Source organism: Schistocerca piceifrons, chromosome 2, assembly GCF_021461385.2.
Source record: "Schistocerca piceifrons isolate TAMUIC-IGC-003096 chromosome 2, iqSchPice1.1, whole genome shotgun sequence".
NCBI classification, from domain to species: domain Eukaryota; kingdom Metazoa; phylum Arthropoda; class Insecta; order Orthoptera; family Acrididae; genus Schistocerca; species Schistocerca piceifrons.
Window position 1 is genome coordinate 477040767 of NC_060139.1, and position 18269 is coordinate 477059035.

Genomic DNA, 18269 nt, shown 5'->3' on the forward strand with positions numbered 1-18269 from the left:
AGGACAGTTCTTTCATATTGCCTGAAGTCATTTGGTTCTATTGCAGCTTTAGAAAATAGGTTTTGTTCTGCCATGTGCTTAAAATATTTTGTAAATTGTTAATTAATGATTCTCTCAACACTTACATTACTAGTTTCAAACCTTTCAGGTTCATTCTCAAGCCTGGCCTGCTGAGGATGCCCAGACAGTACTTGATCTTAATACTTTGCCATCCGCATGTCTCGTACAAATTTATTCGCTTGGCGCTGGCAGCGCTAATTCGGATTACTTGGCTTGTTGTTGGCCTCTTGTCACCTTTCTGTTGCCAACAAGCTTCAAACGCATTGACTTTTGCGTGTTTCAATTTTTCCGGAAAGCTTCTATTTTGCTTTATCGTTCCACAAACTCAAATTTCTTTTCAAGTAATTTCTCTGCAAGTTCTAAACTGTTATAAGAATTATCCATGTAGAGTTGATGCCACTTTACATAAGAAGGTGCCAATAGTTCCATCACTGTTTTTGCTAAAGGTTGTCCAGTGCCGGAATATATCTTGAATGAGGAAATGTATCTCGTACTCGAATCACACAGCATCCCAATGAGTATGCCGTATTTCATAATTTTCGATGTATTGTAAACTTTAAAATTTAACTGTCCATGCCACGGTATGATTTCTTCATCAATTGAGATCTTTTGACTTAGATTAAATGTTTCTTTAAACTTTTTGGAAAAATAATAAATTATGAATTGCACTTCGAAAAGATGGTCGGCATTATCCGTTTTATTGTTGTTGCTAGAAAAATGTAAAAATGATAATATTTGTCTGAATTGGTTGCAGGGCATCATATTGCGAAATATCGGTGTGTCTATCAACAGATGAATTGACTAGTAATCATCGATCCTTGCTTTTCTTACAATTCCCATAAGGATAGCAACTCCAAGCCATTTTCTAAGTTTGGGTCCCATAACGTCAACAAATTTGGCATTTTTTGATATCCAGTTTCCTTCTATTGCATTTTTGACTCTAATACTTGTTGGTTTCATTGCTAATAGATTCAGATAGATCGTTCCCAATATATAATTCTATGGTATCCACGATGCTCTGTGTATCTTTGGGAAATATGTGTGGACCCGGAGATCGTTCAGGTTTATTATTGGTCCTCAGTAAATCATAGTCTGTGTTCTTCATCCGAATCAGTTGACAACTGTCGCGTTCGCAGAATTCTTCTTGGACATATTTCACTATCTTCTGATGATCCTCCTCCTTTCATTTTTTTGATAACCAATGTCTTCTTCCCAATTGGCCAAGTCGTCCGAATGTCAGAAAAGACATCTGCGCATTCATCGTAAATAATCGTATTGTCTCCTTTGTCTGCCATGATGAAAGTGCACAAGTATTTACAAAAACATCGAAAGGGTGCAAAAAAGGGCAGCTCATTTTGTATTATCACGTAATAGGGGAGAGAGTGTGGCAGATATGAAACGCAAGTTGGGATGGAAGTCATTAAAGCAAAGACATTTTTCGTCGCGGCGAGATCTATTTACGAAATTTCAGTCACCAACTTTCTCTTCCGAATGCGAAAATATTTTGTTGAGCCCAACCTACATAGGTAGGAATGATCATCAAAATAAAATAAGAGAAATCAGAGCTCGAACAGAAAGGTTTAGGTGTTCATTTTTCCCGCACGCTGTTCGGGAGTGGAATGGTAGAGAGATAATATGATTGTGGTTCAATGAACCGTCTGCCAGGCACTTACATGTGAATTGCAGCGAAATAATGTAGATGTAGAAAACTTGTTGACATGTGTAACTTATTGTTACCTAAACAAAACAACAACAGAATGAAAAAGATACTAAAGTGCTGTCACTGGCCACTGCATGGTACTATGCACACGACACCACTGTGGTGTCGCCGGTCGGCAAAGTGTTGATAATAAACATCAAAGTGGCATACATACTTTTATAAAATATTCGCAGAATGAATGTCGCAATCTACAGGTACATCTTAGCAAGTCAAAAATCAAACTCTTACTAAGAGGCACTTGTGTATTTAAAACTCATTGCCAAATATAATTACTGCAACTGTTTACAGAATCGTTAATAAACACTTTATGAAATTTAATAAAGCTGCTGGTTACCAGTCGACAAAATATTGAAACTAAAAAAATTTAAAATATTTGCTTTGTTTCTCTGTTTAGTGGTGGAGGGTGTGAGCACCTGAGAAATACAACATAATTCACTTTACTCTTGGAGTGCTTGCACATTGTAATAAATAACAGATCTATGTTAATTAGTTATGACTTTTGTTAATAGTTGTGGGCTAATTTACTGCACACGCTCTCATACAGTTGGAGACTTGAGGAGTTCCTGAAGTATGGCCTGTAAAACATACTCAGCCATAGATATTACAGTCTGCAGCCCGAGCATCTCACCCTTATTCCAGTGATCGATCCATGATGATCTCCGTGACAATTACCACTACGTTCTTATCACTCTCTCTTTCTTGACCAATGGAACTTGTACCCTGTTGGTCACTTCAGAAAACAAAGTGGCAAACTTTCACCTCCACAACAGCTTTCTAAACCAGTCAAGATAAGGATATCAAGGAGTAGTACAAGATACTATTGGCAGGATAATATATCCTCCAGAAGTGACAATACCCTGTTAATTGTTCTCTTTTCAATGTGCACCACTGCCAGGGTGATTTGAAAAAATTAATGCAGCTATCAAACAGCACTGCAGTGCACTTAAACAAGACAAGCACCATCCCTGTATGGAACATTTAATAGCATTCAAGAGACTTTGAGGGAAGGCACAGTTTTTAATAAGCAGTGGTGGGAACAGTATGTTCATCTATGAGAGCCCACACTTAATCATCTAAAGTATGGTCTAAACTGTCTCACATTTGTGGCTACCCACTATCCAGCATAGTTTCTGGCACCTCCTCAAATGGTGACATTTGTATTGATCCCAAAGTCATTGTTGAATGTTTCACAGCACACTTCATCGAAGTGTCTGCATTCAGTAACTACCGCCCTAATTTCCTGACCCGGAATTGCCTTGTGGAACTGAACTCTTTCTCCTTTCATACGTAAGTCTTGGGAATCGTTCAGTTTTCCATGTAGTGAATGGCAGTTCTGCAGCACTTCATCCCAGGGAATGTAGTTTTGTTGTCTGTGGGTGGCCAGCACCATCGATACAGAGCTTCTTAGACACTGTCCACCACAGTAATGTGCGGTTAACTCGAGGCTTTCATATGAGACATGTAGACAGCCTCTTGGCGGAAGTTGGTGGCTCACCACTGAGGTTGAGATGTCGGAAAATCTTGGCAAACTTTCATTACAGTCTATCAGATGCGTACCCACCTGTGTTACTCAGCTCTGCTTCACATGCAATAGTTCAGACTGTTTACAAATTGGTCAAAAATAGGTAGTCCAGCTGGGATGTGGCTGGAAGCTCCATGCAGTGGCCTCAAATTGCTCCCTCTTGTCTATGTTCATAGAGTCACCTCTTGGCACAAGCCCTGTGATTTGGATGGACCTTTGTTTTCCTCCTAAAAGAATGCTGATCTCACCTTTTTTCAAGAATGTGTTCCAGTCTGTTCTCCGTGACTAACAAAATTCGACATACATCTACTTGGACATGGTTGAGCGTGCAGGATAAGCACTGCAGAGCTGGCTGCTGTATCACAGGCTCTGCAGTGCATTAAAACTCTTGCCACAGAGGACTTCCTTGTTTGTAACAACTCCATGGAGCTTCTTAAAAGGCATAGCTTTGTGTTATTCCAAATGCCTTTTGGTCACTTAAAATCTAGGGCCCCAATCCATATTCACCTACTACGTTTCCTTCCCTCCCTTTTCCTACACTCGAATTCCAGTCACCCATGACTATTAAATTTTCGTCTCCCTTCACTATCTGAATAATTTCTTTTATTTCATCATACATTTCTTCAATTTCTTGGTCATCTGCAGAGCTAGTTGGCATATAAACTTGTACTACTGTAGTAGGTGTGGGCTTCGTGTCTATCTTGGCCACAATAATGCGTTCACTAAGCTGTTTGTAGTAACTTACCCGCGTACCTATTTTCCTATTCATTATTAAACCTACTCCTTCATTACCCCTATTTGATTTTGTATTTATAGCCCTGTATTCACCTGACCAAAAGTCTTGTTCCTCCTGCCACCGAACTTCACTAATTCCCACTATATCTAACTTTAACCTATTCGTTTCCCTTTTCAAATTTTCTAACCTACCTGCCCGATTAAGGGACCTGACATTCCACACTCCGATCCATAGAACGCCAGTTTTCTTTCTCCTGATAACGACATCCTCTTGAGTAGTCCCCGCCCGGAGATCCGAATGGGGGACTATTTTACCTCCGGAATATTTTACCCAAGAGGACGCCATCATCATTTAATCATACAGTAAAGCTGCATGCCCTCGGGAAAAATTACGGCCGTAGTTTCCCCTTGCTTTCAGCCGTTCGCAGTACCAGCACAGCAAGGCCGTTTTGGTTATTGTTACAAGGCCAGATCAGTCAATCATCCAGACTGTTGCCCTTGCAACTACTGAAAAGGCTGCTACCCCTCTTCAGGAATATCATACGAAAAGTAAAAACTTATACAACGGAAAAAGAACGCTAAACGCCCTTGGTGGGACTCACAGTGTGAAAAGGCATAGAAATACGCAAACCAGCTTTTTAGGACTACAATAGTAAAAAACCCAGAAAGTCTATGTTGTTTCCTAGAATCAAGAAAACTGGCTGCAAAACTTATTAGGTAAACAAAGCGAAAGTACATAAAGGAGCAACTGGATACTATAGAGGTAAACTTCTGCAACCACAACACGAGAGAATTCTACAGGACCTTCTCAAGGAAGATCTGCGGGTACACACTTCAAAATGTGTGCGTCATAGCACTAACTAACCAAGAGAATTGTCAAGAACTGACACACTATTTCTCCAAGCTCCTTAACTGCCCTGAACCTGTAACAAGATTTCCAGTACAGAACAGTACCTCCATCCAACTGGAACCACCCCCACCAACATGTGCAGAGATCAACAAACACATACTTAAATTAAAAAACAACAGACCATCTGGTGAAGACGGCATCATTACAGAATTACTAAAAATCCTTGGACCAAAGTCACTACAGGAACTAACACAAAATACCAGGCAGGCTTTCAGCCTGGTCATTCATGCACTGAACAAATCCTCAATCTGAAAACAGTTATAAAATACAAGGCCATCAAGAATTCGCCAATCATTTGCACCTTCATAGATTTCAAGAAAGCGTATGATTCTGTTGACCGACAATCCTTGTTCAACGTCTTAAAAGAACAGGGACTCAACCCAAAAACACTATGATTAATCAGACAGACATTTTCTGACAAAACATCGAAAGTTAATAGGTGAAATCTCTGATCCCTGCATGATCAAAACTGGAGTGTGCCAAGGCTGCGGAGTATCCCCACTACTATTCAACCTAGTCCTGGACAAAGTAATCAGGGAATGCGAAACAGAACTGAAAACTCAAGGACACTGGAAACCAACACGACTAACAAGATGCCAGGACAAAATTGAAATATCATAGCTTTTGCAGATGACCTGGCCATACTATCAGACAATGAAGCAACAGCAACCAAACAGAGGTACAAAAAAATGTACGGAAAAAGTTAGGCTGCAGATCTCTCTCGAGAAGTCAGAATTTTTCTGCTCAAAATTAAACATAACAAAATTAGACACAAAATATGGCAAAATAAACAGTTGCACACTTCAAGTATCTAGGAGAAATCCGTGAACCTACAGGAGGAGAAAGATCACATAGAAGACTAGACTGCAAAAATGAAGAGGCATTTGGCAAAACATAGCTTGTGTATAATAAAAAAATGCATGTCCAATCACACAATAGTCAGACACTACAACACAGTAATCAAACCTGAAATCCTGTATGCAAGTGAGACACTAACACTCCATACAAAAATCGACGTGGAAAGTATACTGAAGGAAGAAAGGAAAATCATGAAGAAAATTCTCATCCCAATGCTGACAGAAGAGGGTTACAGGTACACTCTAGGAAAACTACAGAGATGATGTCAAACATAGCAGCAGATGTCAGAAAAAAGTTGAAGTTCTGTGGCACATCATCAGGCTATCACCAAAACTACTCACCAAGAAAATTCTTACATACATACCCTGGATCACACAAGTTAAACTGAATCTAGAAGCACCAAAAATCAATCCAATGGAAGCTGAAGACAGAAATGTATACAGGGACAAGATACACCCGTGGAATTTGAGGTAAGAGAAGTAAGTCCCAAAGAAACCAGGACAAAGTGGACTGAAGATAGAGACTCCACGGAAAAAAATGAATTGTGGAAGATCAGAAAGAACACTAATTACCACCACCACCAGCTATTCACCAAGGAAAGTGTTCCTTTCAATTTATGGTAATTGTTTTGACATTTGCAGTGTATGAGTTAAGTATTTTCATGGGTTCATAAGGGGAAAAATCCGGGTTTCTATGTTGAAACTGGTTATGAACAGTAGTGGGCATGTTAGAAAAGTTGAAAATGAAGGGGAAGACTTTCCTCATTTAACTGGAATAACCTGTTAGCATTTTGTGTGGAAATTGAGCTTCAGACACAAAAAAATTCAATATAAAGCTTGTGTTGAAGGGAAATAAATAACAGAGAAAAGTTCTTATGAGAAATTAAAAACACTTCTCAAAATAGTGGAAGGAGTATTTACTGCACTGATGAGACTTGGAGTGGTGCAAACCATTCCTTAAATTTCAATAGCACGAACGAAGGATACCTTATGTACCGAAAAATGGGTATTCTACATCTACATCCATACTGTGCAAGCCACCTGACGGTGTGTGGCGGAGGGTACCCTGAGTACCTCTATGGGTTCTCCCTTCTATTCCAGTCTCGTATTGTTCGTGGAAAGAAGGATTGTCGGTATGCTTCTGTGTGGGCTCTAATCTCTCTGATTTTATCCTCATGGTCTCTTCGTGAGATATACGTAGGAGGGAGCAATATACTGCTTGACTCTTCGGTGAAGGTATGTTCTCAAAACTTTAACAAAAGCCGATACCAAGCTACTGAGCGTCTCTCCTGCAGAGTCTTCCACTGGAATTTATCTATCAGCTCTGTAACGCTTTCGCGATTACTAAATGATCCTGTAACAAAGCGCGCTGCTCTCCGTTGGATCTTCTCTCTCTCTCTTTTATCAACCCTATCTGGTACGGATCCCACACTGCTGAGCAGTATTCAAGCAGTGGGCGAACAAGCGTACTGTAACCTACTTCCTTTGTTTTCGGATTGCTTTTCCTTAGGATTCTTCCAATGAATCTGTCTGGCATCTGCTTTACCGACGATCAACTTTATATGATCATTCCATTTTAAATCACTCCTAATGGGTACTCCCAGATAATTTATGGAATTAACTGCTTCCAGTTGCTGACCTGCTATTTTGTAGCTAAGTGATAAGGGATCTATCTTTCTATGTATTCGCAGCACATTACACTTTTCTACATTGAGATTGAATTGCCATTCCCTGCACCATGAGTCAATTCGCCACAGATCCTCCTGCATTTCAGTACAATTTTCCATTGTTACAACCTCTCGATACACCACAGCATCATCTGCAAAAAGCCTCAGTGAACTTCCGATGTCATCCACATGGTCATTTACGTATATTGTGAATAGCAACAGTCCTATGACACTCCCCTGCAGTACACCTGAAATCACTCTTACTTCGGAAGACTTGTCTCCATTGAGAATGACATGCTGCGTTCTGTTATCTACGAACTCTTCAATCCATTCACACAATTCGTCTGATAGTCCATATGCTCTTTGTTCATTAAACGACTATGGGGAACTGTATAGAACGCATTGCGGAAGTCAAGAAACACGGCATCTACCTGTAAACCCGTGTCTATGGCCCTCTGAGTCTCGTGGATGAATAGCGCGAGCTGGGTTTCACACGACCGTCTTTTTCTAAACCCATGCTGATTCCTACAGAGTAGATTTCTAGTCTCCAGAGAAGTCATACTCGAACATAATACGTGTTCCAAAATTCTACAACTGATCGACGTTAGAGGTATAGGTCTATAGTTCTGCACATCTGTTCGACGTCCCTTCTTGAAAACGGAGATGACCTGTGCCCTTTTCCAATACTTTGGAACGCTACGCTCTTCTAGAGACCTATGGTACACCGCTGCAAGAAGGGGGGCAAGTTCCTTCGCGTACTCTGTGTAAAATCGAACTGGTATCCCATCAGGTCCAGCGGCCTTTCCTCTTTTGAACGATTTTAATTGTTTCTCTATCCCTCTGTCGTCTATTTCGATATCTACCATTTTGTCATCTGTGCGACAATCTAGAGAAGGAACTACAGTGCAGTCTTCCTCTGTGAAACAGCTTTGGGAAAACACATTTAGTATTTCGGCTTTTAGTCTGTCGTCTTCTGTTTCAGTACCATTTTGGTCACAGAGTGTCTGGACATTTTGTTTTGATCCACCTACCGCTTTGACATAAGACCAAAATTTCTTAGGATTTTCTGCCAAGTCAGTTCATAGAACTTTACTTTCGAGTTCATTGAACGCCTCTCGCATAGCCCTCCTCACACTACATTTCGCTTCGCGTAATTTTTGTTTGTCTGCAAGGCTTTGGCTATGTTTATGTTTGCTGTGAAGTTCCCTTTGCTTCCGCAGCAGTTTCCTAACTCTGTTGTACCACAGTGGTTCTTTTCCATCTCTTACGATCTTGCTTGGCACATACTCATCTAACGCATAATGTACGACGGTTTTGAACTTTGTCCACTGATCCTCAACACTATCTGTACTTGAGACAAAACTTTTGTGTTGAGCTGTCAGGTACTCTGTAATCTGCTTTTTGTCACTTTTGCTAAACAGAAAAATCTTCCTACCTTTTTTAATATTTTTATTTACGTCTGAAATCATCAATGCAGTAACCGCTTTATGATCGCTGATTCCCTGTTCTGCGTTAACTATTTCAAACAGTTCGGGGCTGTTTGTCACCAGAAGGTCTAATATGTTATCGCCACGAGTCGGTTCTCTGTTTAACTGCTCAAGGTAGTTTTCAGATAAAGCACTTAAAAAAATTTTACTGGATTCTTTGTCCCTGCCACCCGTTATGAACGTTTGAGTCTCCCAGTCTATATCCGGCAAATTAAAATCTCCACCCAGAACTATAACATGGTGGGGAAATCTACTCGAAATATTTTTCAAATTATCCTTCAGGTGCTCAGCCACAACAGCTGCTGAGCCAGGGGGCCTATAGAGACATCCAATTACCATGTCTGAGCCTGCTTTAACAATGACCTTCACCCAAATTATTTCACATTTTGGATCTCCGTCAATTTCCTTCGATACTTTTGCACTTCTTATTGCTATAAACACGCCTCCCCCTTCACTGTCCAGTCTGTCTCTGCGGTATACATTCCAATCTGAGTTTAGGATTTCATTACTGTTTACGTCTGGTTTCAGCCAACTTTCTGTCCCTAGTACTATATGGGCGTTGTGACCATTTATTAACGAGAGCGTTGACAGAGAGGAAGTGTTAAAGAGTGAAATTGCTGTGACATTGTAATTCAAACACTATCTGCTTCTTTGAAAGAGAATTATGTGCCACAAGGGAAACAAAAATGGGTTTTTGCAAAATGATGGCTGTCATTGTATTGATAAAAAATTCAGTGCAGTGGACCCGTCCAAGTACAATGCTACATATTACAAAGAGTGGTTCAGGAGCATTCTTGAAAAGTTATCCAAGATCTGTGATTGGTATAGATTTGGCTCCATGTCACAAATAATAAATCCAGTATCATGAAATACATTTGTGAAATAGTGAGGTTTTTATTATTGAACGACTGGAAAACAATAATTTGGAGCTTCCACATAATTTGAGGGTCTACTGGAACATTCTTGACTGAACTTCGGTTCGCAAGAATTCTTTTTGGGGATGTATCATGCTCATTCAACAAACAGATTAAACTTCTGTTGTTGCCTATGATGCAACACAAATTCAAAGACGTTGAACTCGTATCAAGGAAAAGATAAAATGAGTCTTTTAAGATATATGATATTCACCGCATAAAGAATTAAAGGATTCCTTAAATTGTTTGGAGGAATTGTGATTCATCTACTGAAAATTGCAAACAAATGTGTACAAAGAGCTCATTCTCTTGATACGGCAAGAGAACTATTGGAGGCGAGACCGTAGGTAGCAGCGAAAGCGATTGAGATATTTTTTTTTTGTCCTCGGGAAGTGTATTTGGTTGCTCATCGCTACACATCGTAGATAGTTTTCGTTCACTGTTAAAAATGCATGACACTGTTCGTTGTTAGTATATTGAGTGTTAAATTTATGCTTCAGAAAAGCCAGATTCTTGTCTTCTACATATTGCAGTCATTGTACATGGGAGTGCTATATTGGAACACTAAAATGAAGTTGACATCCTTTGCTGGGGGAATACTCACCTACTTTGCATTACAACAGCAGCACACTGGTATAATAACTATGCTCCAAAACAGTTTCACATTGGTTACAGTTTTGAGCCAGTGTTTTACAAACTCTTTAACTGAAAAATATGGCATTATTCATTAGTAATTATATGTGACATTAAAACAAAATTTTAAGCTCGAAAACAGTATTTTCCCTGCTGCAATAGCTAGACAGTAAACTGAATCGAACATTCTTACATTTCGCTTTTCAGCAATGATGTAATTAATCAGAAAATGGTGAAAAACATGCATATAAATATAGAATGGTTGCATTTGTAATCTGTGCCAAGGACATTGTTCATGCTTCAAAAGTCGACTCCCACCAAAAAGTGCTCGGATGTATTTAAAATTTCCACATATTTCATCTCCACAATTTTTTCTCCAACCCATGAAATAAAAGTATAAACTTTCACAATTCGAATGAGGTACATCATACTGTTAAGTCTTGTTATGTAGCTAGACTAATAGCTCGAAGTCAGGGGTCAATCATTATGAGACGTGTAATAGCTAGATACCGCAAATAATTCGACTTGGATGTATGTAGTGTTACGATCGCTGGTTGTGATAGGAGAACCCAGGAATCTACAATGAATTGAGTAAATAATGTGGAATCTAAATGTCTTCTTAGTCACTTCCATTGCAACTTCATATTGTATCAGCTAACACTGGATAACCTGACCACCAGAAGGCTATTGTATGAGAAACACTCCTGCACTAAAAACAACTTGAACAAATGTTTCTTACTCAGTGTAAATGTGTAGCATTTTAAGTGTTAAGTTATTTGTAGCTACCATTAATAACATAATTTTCACAGCAAGGTGCCCAGTCTAACCATAATCTGCCACTGTTCAATGGCATACACCTTAAAAATTTTCTTTTTTCTCAATTTTCCGTACCTCTCTCCAACCCTCGTTAAGATAGTGATTTTGAGAATGGCAGTTCTCTGTTCTACATGTACACTAAACTCTGAACACAAATTAACTTTGTTGCCCCACAATAGGTCTCAGAATATCAGCGCTCTGAATCTTATTTAACTGCTTGTACAGAAGGGCACATTGGCTACATATTCAGAACTCTTATTGCCGTATAGGCATTTATTTGATGCTATCTTGCTACAGCCACTCAGTTTGTGATTCAGGAAGGAAATCTCGCCTGATGATATTAGATACAATCCAGCAAGAGAGAACAAGATTAACCAAACATGTTGAACAATTTTTTCTATCTGGTTAAAGATATTAGAGGAGGGGAAAATGACATAAGGGAATCAAGTAAAGGCTGCATACACATTGCATATTTTGACACAGTTTGTACCATCCTCTACTCCTGGCACATTTTGATTGTAGAGAAGGATGGTGGTTTGTTTTCAGACTGTATATTTTCATGAATAGATATTTTGATCTAGATGGGAGATTTCATTTAACGTTCCTGACATTTGAATCAATTCTCCTAAATTACTTTTCAGTAAAGTATTTTCATATTTTCTACAGTATGTCCCCAACCTTGGGTAATAAACACCTTTCCTATGCAGGTGAAGGACGTAATGCCATTTAACACGTATGGTGCTTCAGAAGCTCAAGTAGTGCATAGCGCAACCTGACAAGTGCAGGCTCACAAATAGCTTACAGACTAAACCCAGTATCTTGAGAGTCTAACTGATGGACAGTAGCATCTGCTGCATAGGCATCTGATTTTCTGCGGGTAAAATAATAATCTTATATTTTGCTGTACAGGATTCTATAAATTGTCCTAAACATATTGAAAGGAGGAAAATTAAATCTGTGCTTGTCATATAATATTGATTATTTCCTAGTGATTGATACTCCTTATCTACCGTGTTGTCACTATTGCATTTCATATCTCATTTTCCCTTCTGCATGTCTCATAAAGGATTTTCAGCAGGATGTTAATTGTGGTAATAGATTTGAGAAAGCCTGTTTAGTTCAGTGTTTATTGAAATTTTAACACATTAATACTGCCATAAGGTATCATATTCTGAAGTTTTTGTATAAAGTATGGGTAAATATTACTGTCAGAAATGTGACATTTTCAAGTTATGTTCCCTCTGATATTGTGGCAGTGAATATAAATTACTTAGACAGTCTGTTCCACAGTGTTGTGTATTTGCTATTTTTGATGTTCACATCAATATTTGATTTAATATTATTCCTTTTCAGGTTGGTGATACTGGTGGGCATTTTGTGCTAGCAGCAACCATACCCTGTGTCCCATTTTATCTCCTGATGTAATACAGTGTGTAAGTTTTTATTGTGTATAGTGTCTCAGTTTGTAGCTAATCAAATATTTTGATAAGTTACCATATTTATCACCACCACCTTATTCTCAAAACGTGTGTGTGCATGCGTGCGTACAGGGGAGGAGGTTGTGACACAGATGGGTATAAACTAGTGGATACTTTGAGGTGCCTCGCAATGTCCTCTCATTGAATTCTTAACATTTGTGCATCAGACATGTTCACTTCATGTGGAGGTCATACAGAGGAGGACACGGAAGTGGTTGAACAGATAATGCGAGTGAAAGTCTCACACGCACACGTGCGCACGCCCCCCCCCCCCCCCCCCCCACACACACACAAAATCACAATGTGCTTTTTGTGTGTGGTTATTGATTGCATTTGAGTGTGTTTAATTACAATAGAAAAAGAACTAACTCTATGTAAGCATCCTAAACCAGAGTCAGTGTTTAATGATTTTTGGGTGAAGAGCCATGGCCATGATTTCGGTGGTCTTGCCCAGGGTCTGTTGGTGACCAGGATTGGTGACAATTGTTTTTAGTAGATGAGGCATCTCTACACACTTAAGAAAAATTTGCTGTTCATTATTTCCATCATGGAATTTGTTTTTCAGTCAAATTAAAAGATGTCGTTGTTGTTGTTGTTGTTGTTGTTGTTGTGGTCTTCAGTTCTGAGACTGGTTTGATGCAGCTCTCCATGCTACTCTATCCTGTGCAAGCTTCTTCATCTCCCAGTTCTTACTGCAACCTACATCCTTCTAATCTGCTTAGTGTATTCATCTCTTGGTCTTCCTCTACGATTTTTACCCTCCACGCTGCACTCCAATTCTAAATTTGTGATCCCTTGATGCCTCAGAACATGTCCTACCAACCGATCCCTTCTTCTTGTCAAGTTGTGCCACACCCTCCTCTTCTTCCCAAATCTATCCAATACCTCCTCATTAGTTATGTGATCTACCCATCTAATCTTCAGCATTCTTCTATAGCACCACATTTCAAAAGCTCCTTTACTACTTTAATTGTCTCATTTCCTAATCTAATTCCCTCAGCATCACCCGACTTGATTCGACTACATTCCATTATCCTCATTTTGAATTCGGTGATGTTCATCTTATATCCTCCTTTCAAGACACTGTCCATTCCGTTCAACTGCTCTTCCAAGTCCTTTGCTGTCTCTGACAGAATTACAACGTCATCGCCAAACCTCAAAGTTTTTATTTCTTCTCCATGGATTTTAATACCTACTCCGAATTTTTCTTTCGTTTCCTTTACTGCTTGCTCAATATACAGATTAAATAACATCAGGGAGAGGCTACAAACCTGTCGCACTCCCTTCCCAACTGCTGCTTCCGTTTCTTGCCCCTTGACTCTTATAACTGCCATCTGGTTTCTGTACAAATTCTAAATAGCCTTTTGCTCACTGTATTTTATTCCTGCCACCTTTAGAGTTTGTAAGAGAGTATTCCACTCAACATTGTCAAAAGCATTTCTCTAAGTCTACAAATGCTAGAAACATGGGTTTGCCTTTCCGTAATCTATTTTCTCTTAATCTATTTTCTAAGATAAGTCGGAGGGTCAGTATTGCCCCACGTGTTCCAACAATTCTGCGGAATCCAAACTGATCTTCCCCGAGGTTGACCTCTACCAGTTTTTCCATTTGTCTGTAAAGAATTTGTGTTAGTATTTTGCAGCTGTGACTTATTAAACTGATAGTTCGGTAATTTTCACATCTGTCAACACCTGCTTTCTTTGGGATTGGAATTATTATATTCTTCTTGAAGTCCGAGGGTATTTTGCCTGTCTCATACATCTTGCTCATCAGATGGTAGAGTTTTGTCATGACTGGCTCTCCCAAGGCCACCAGTAGTTCTAATGGAATGTTGTCTACTCCCGGGGCCTTGTTTCGACTCAGGTCTTTCAGTGCTTTGTCAAACTCTCCACGAAGCATCATATCTCCCATTTCATCTTCATCTACATCCTCTTCCATTTCCATGATATTGTCCTCAAGCACATCACCCTTGTATAGACCCTCTATATACTCATTTCTCCTTTCTGCTTTACCTTCTTTGCTTAGAACTGGGTTTCCATCTGAGCTCTTGATATTCATACAAGTGGCTCTCTTTTCTCCAAAGGTCTCTTTAGTTTTCCTGTAGGCAGTATCTATCTTACCCCTAGTGAGAAGCCTCTACATCCTTACATTTGTCCTCTAGCCATCCCTGCTTAGCCATTTTGCACTTCCTGTCGATCTCATTTTTGAGACATTTGTATTCCTTTTTGCCTGCTTCATTTACTGCATTTTTATATTTTCTCCTTTCATCAATTAAATTCAATATTTCTTCTGTTACCCAAGGATTTCTACTACCCCTCGTCTTTTTACCTACTTGATCCTCTGCTGCCCTCACTACTTCATCCCTCAGAGCTACCCATTCTTCTTCTACTGTATTTCTTTCCCCCATTCCTGTCAATCATTCCCTTATGCTCTCCCTGAAACTCTCTACAACCTGGGGTTCTTTCAGTTTATCCGGGTCCCATCTCCTCAAATTCCCACCTTTTTGCAGTTTCTTCAGTTTTAATCTACAGTTCATAACCAATCGACTGTGGTTGGAGTCCACATCTCCCCCTGGAAATGTCTTACAATTTAAAACATGGTTCCTAAATCTCTCTCTTACCATTATATAATCTATCTGATACCTTCCAGTATCTCCAGGATTCTTCCATGTGTACAACCTTCTTTCGTGATTCTTGAACCAAGTGTTAGCTACGCTTAAGTTATGCTCTGTGCTAAATTCTACCAGGCGGCTTCCTCTTTCATTTCTTAGCCCCTATCCATATTCACCTACTATGTTTCCTTCTTTTCCTTTTCCTACTGTTGAATTCCAGTCACCCATGACTATTAAATTTTCGTCTCCCTTCACTATCTGAATAATTTCTTTTACCTCATCATACATTTCATCAATTTCTTCATCATCTGCAGAGCTAGTTGGCATATAAACTTGTACTACTGTAGTAGGCATAGGCTTCGTGTCTATCTTAGCCACAATAATGCACTCACTATGCTGTTTGTAGTAGCTTACCCACACTCCTATTTTTTATTCATTATTAAACCTACTCCTGCATTACCCCTATTTGATTTTGTATTTATAACCCTGTATTCACCTGACCAAAAGTCTTGTTTCTCCTGCCACCAAACTTCACTAATTCCCACTATATCTAACTTTAACGTATTATATATATATATATATATATATATATATATATATATATATATATATATATATATAGTAGAGGGAAATATCTAAAAAGAAAGATGATGAAACTTACCAAACAAAAGCGCTGGCAGGTCGATAGACACACAAACAAACACAAACATACACACAAAATTCTAGCTTTCGCAACCAATGGTTGCCTCGTCAGGAAAGAGGGAAGGAGAAGGAAAGACAAAAGGATATGGGTTTTAAGGGAGAGGGTAAGGAGTCATTCCAATCCCGGGAGCGGAAAGACTTACCTTAGGGGGAAAAAAGGACAGGTATACACTCGCACACACACACATATCCATCCACACATACACAGACACAAGCAGACATTTGTAAAAAAAATATATATATATATATATATATATATATATATATATATATATATATTTTTTTACAAATGTCTGCTTGTGTCTGTGTATGTGTGGATGGATATGTGTGTGTGTGCGAGTGTGTGTGTGTGTATATATATATATATATATATATATATATATATATATATATATATATATATATAAAAAAAATTAAAAGATAGGCAGAAAAAATTACTACTTGCTATAGTGTTACATATGCTTAGGGAGCTTTCCGAACTGAGGTTTCTTAATGTGACAGGCTGTTCACCTTTTTTGTACTAGATATCATCTTCTGAAAGCTATCTATTTCATGATGTGTATGTTTGTCTCTAATGCTGCTCAGAAAGAACCATTTATTATTCTGTTTCTACTTAATAATTTCAATGTGATAAACTGGTATTAACTTGTACTGAATAGGTGGAGAAGACGGCGAAATGCAGGTGAATGTAGCAGGTTTGCGAAGAAACATCAAGAATTTGGCTCACAATTATTCTGATGCACAGGTAAGCAAACAGCTGTGTCTGTAAATTTTGTGGCAGTGTATTGAAATAATAATAATAATAATAACAATAATAATAACAATAATAATAATAATAATAATAATAATAATTAATAATAATAATTGGAAAGCCCCTGGAAAAGATAAAATAGTAAATTTCTGGCTAAAGAAGTTCACTTCAACACATTCACATCAGTCTAAATTATTTAACATTCACGTCAGACAAAATTATTTAACAGTTACACTGCAGACCCATACATATTCCCTGATACACTTACACATGGAATAAGTTTTCTGAAACCTGAAGATCAAGCAGACACAGCAAACCCAGCAAAATATCGCCCCATAACATGCCTACCAACAATATACAAAATATTAACTTCAGTCATTACACAGAAATTAATGACACATACAACACAGAACAAAATTATAAATGAAGAACAAAAAGGCTGTTGCAAATGAGCACGAGGATGTAAAGAGCAACTGATAATAGATGCAGAGGTGACATACCAAGCTAAAACTAAACAAAGGTCGCTACACTACGCATACATTGATTACCGAAAAGCTTTTGATAGTGTACCCCACTCTTGGTTACTACAAATATTGTAAATATACAAAGTAGATTCTAAATTGATACAGTTCCTAAACATAGTAATGAAAAATTGGAAAACCACACTTAATATCCAAACAAATTCAAATAATATCACATCACAGCCAATACAGATTAAGCGTGGTATATACCGAGGAGACTCATTAAGTCCTTTCTGGTTCTGCCTTGCTCTGAACCCACTATTCTACATGCTAAATAATACAAATTATGGATACAATATTACTGGAACATACCCACACAAAATCACACATTTGCTATACATGAATGATCTAAAACTACTGGCAGCAACAAATCAACAACTCAACCAATTACTAAAGATAACAGAAGTATTCAGCAATGATATAAATATGGCTTTCGGAACAGGCAAATGTAAGAAAATTAGCATAGTCAAGGGAAAACTCACTAAACAAGAAGATTACTTATTGCATAACCACAGCGACTGCGTAGAAGCAATGGAAAAAACAGATGCCTATAAATATCTAGGATATAGACAAAAAATAGGAATAGATAATACAAATATTAAAGAAGAACTAAAAGAAAAATATAGACAAAGACTAACAAAAATACTGAAAACAGAATTGACAGCAAGAAACAAGACAAAAGCTATAAATACCTATGCCATACCAATATTGACCTACTCATTTGGAGTAGTGAAATGGAGTAACACAGACCTAGAAGCACTCAATACACTTACACGATCACAGTGCCACAAATATAGAATACATCACATACATTCAGCAACAGAAAGATTCACATTAAGCAGAAAGGAGGGAGGAAGGGGATTTATCGACAAAAAATCCTACATT

General features: G+C 38.4%; 1 protein-coding gene across 7 annotated transcripts in view; it reads left to right on the forward strand.

The window, feature by feature from the left end:
- The window catches only part of LOC124774954 (epsin-2), a 148328-nt gene that overhangs the window by 9784 nt on the left and 120275 nt on the right, over window positions 1–18269 (forward strand). For 6 of the 7 annotated variants that reach the window (XM_047249663.1, XM_047249668.1, XM_047249667.1 and 3 more), the window contains exons 2-3: window positions 12675–12754; window positions 16772–16857. In XM_047249663.1, coding sequence (XP_047105619.1) covers window positions 16789–16857 — 69 coding nt within the window. In that variant the 5' untranslated portion in view covers window positions 12675–12754; window positions 16772–16788. Of the gene's footprint in view, window positions 1–12127; window positions 12199–12674; window positions 12755–16771; window positions 16858–18269 lie in introns of those variants that run through there. The other variant, XM_047249664.1, reaches the window with a different exon arrangement.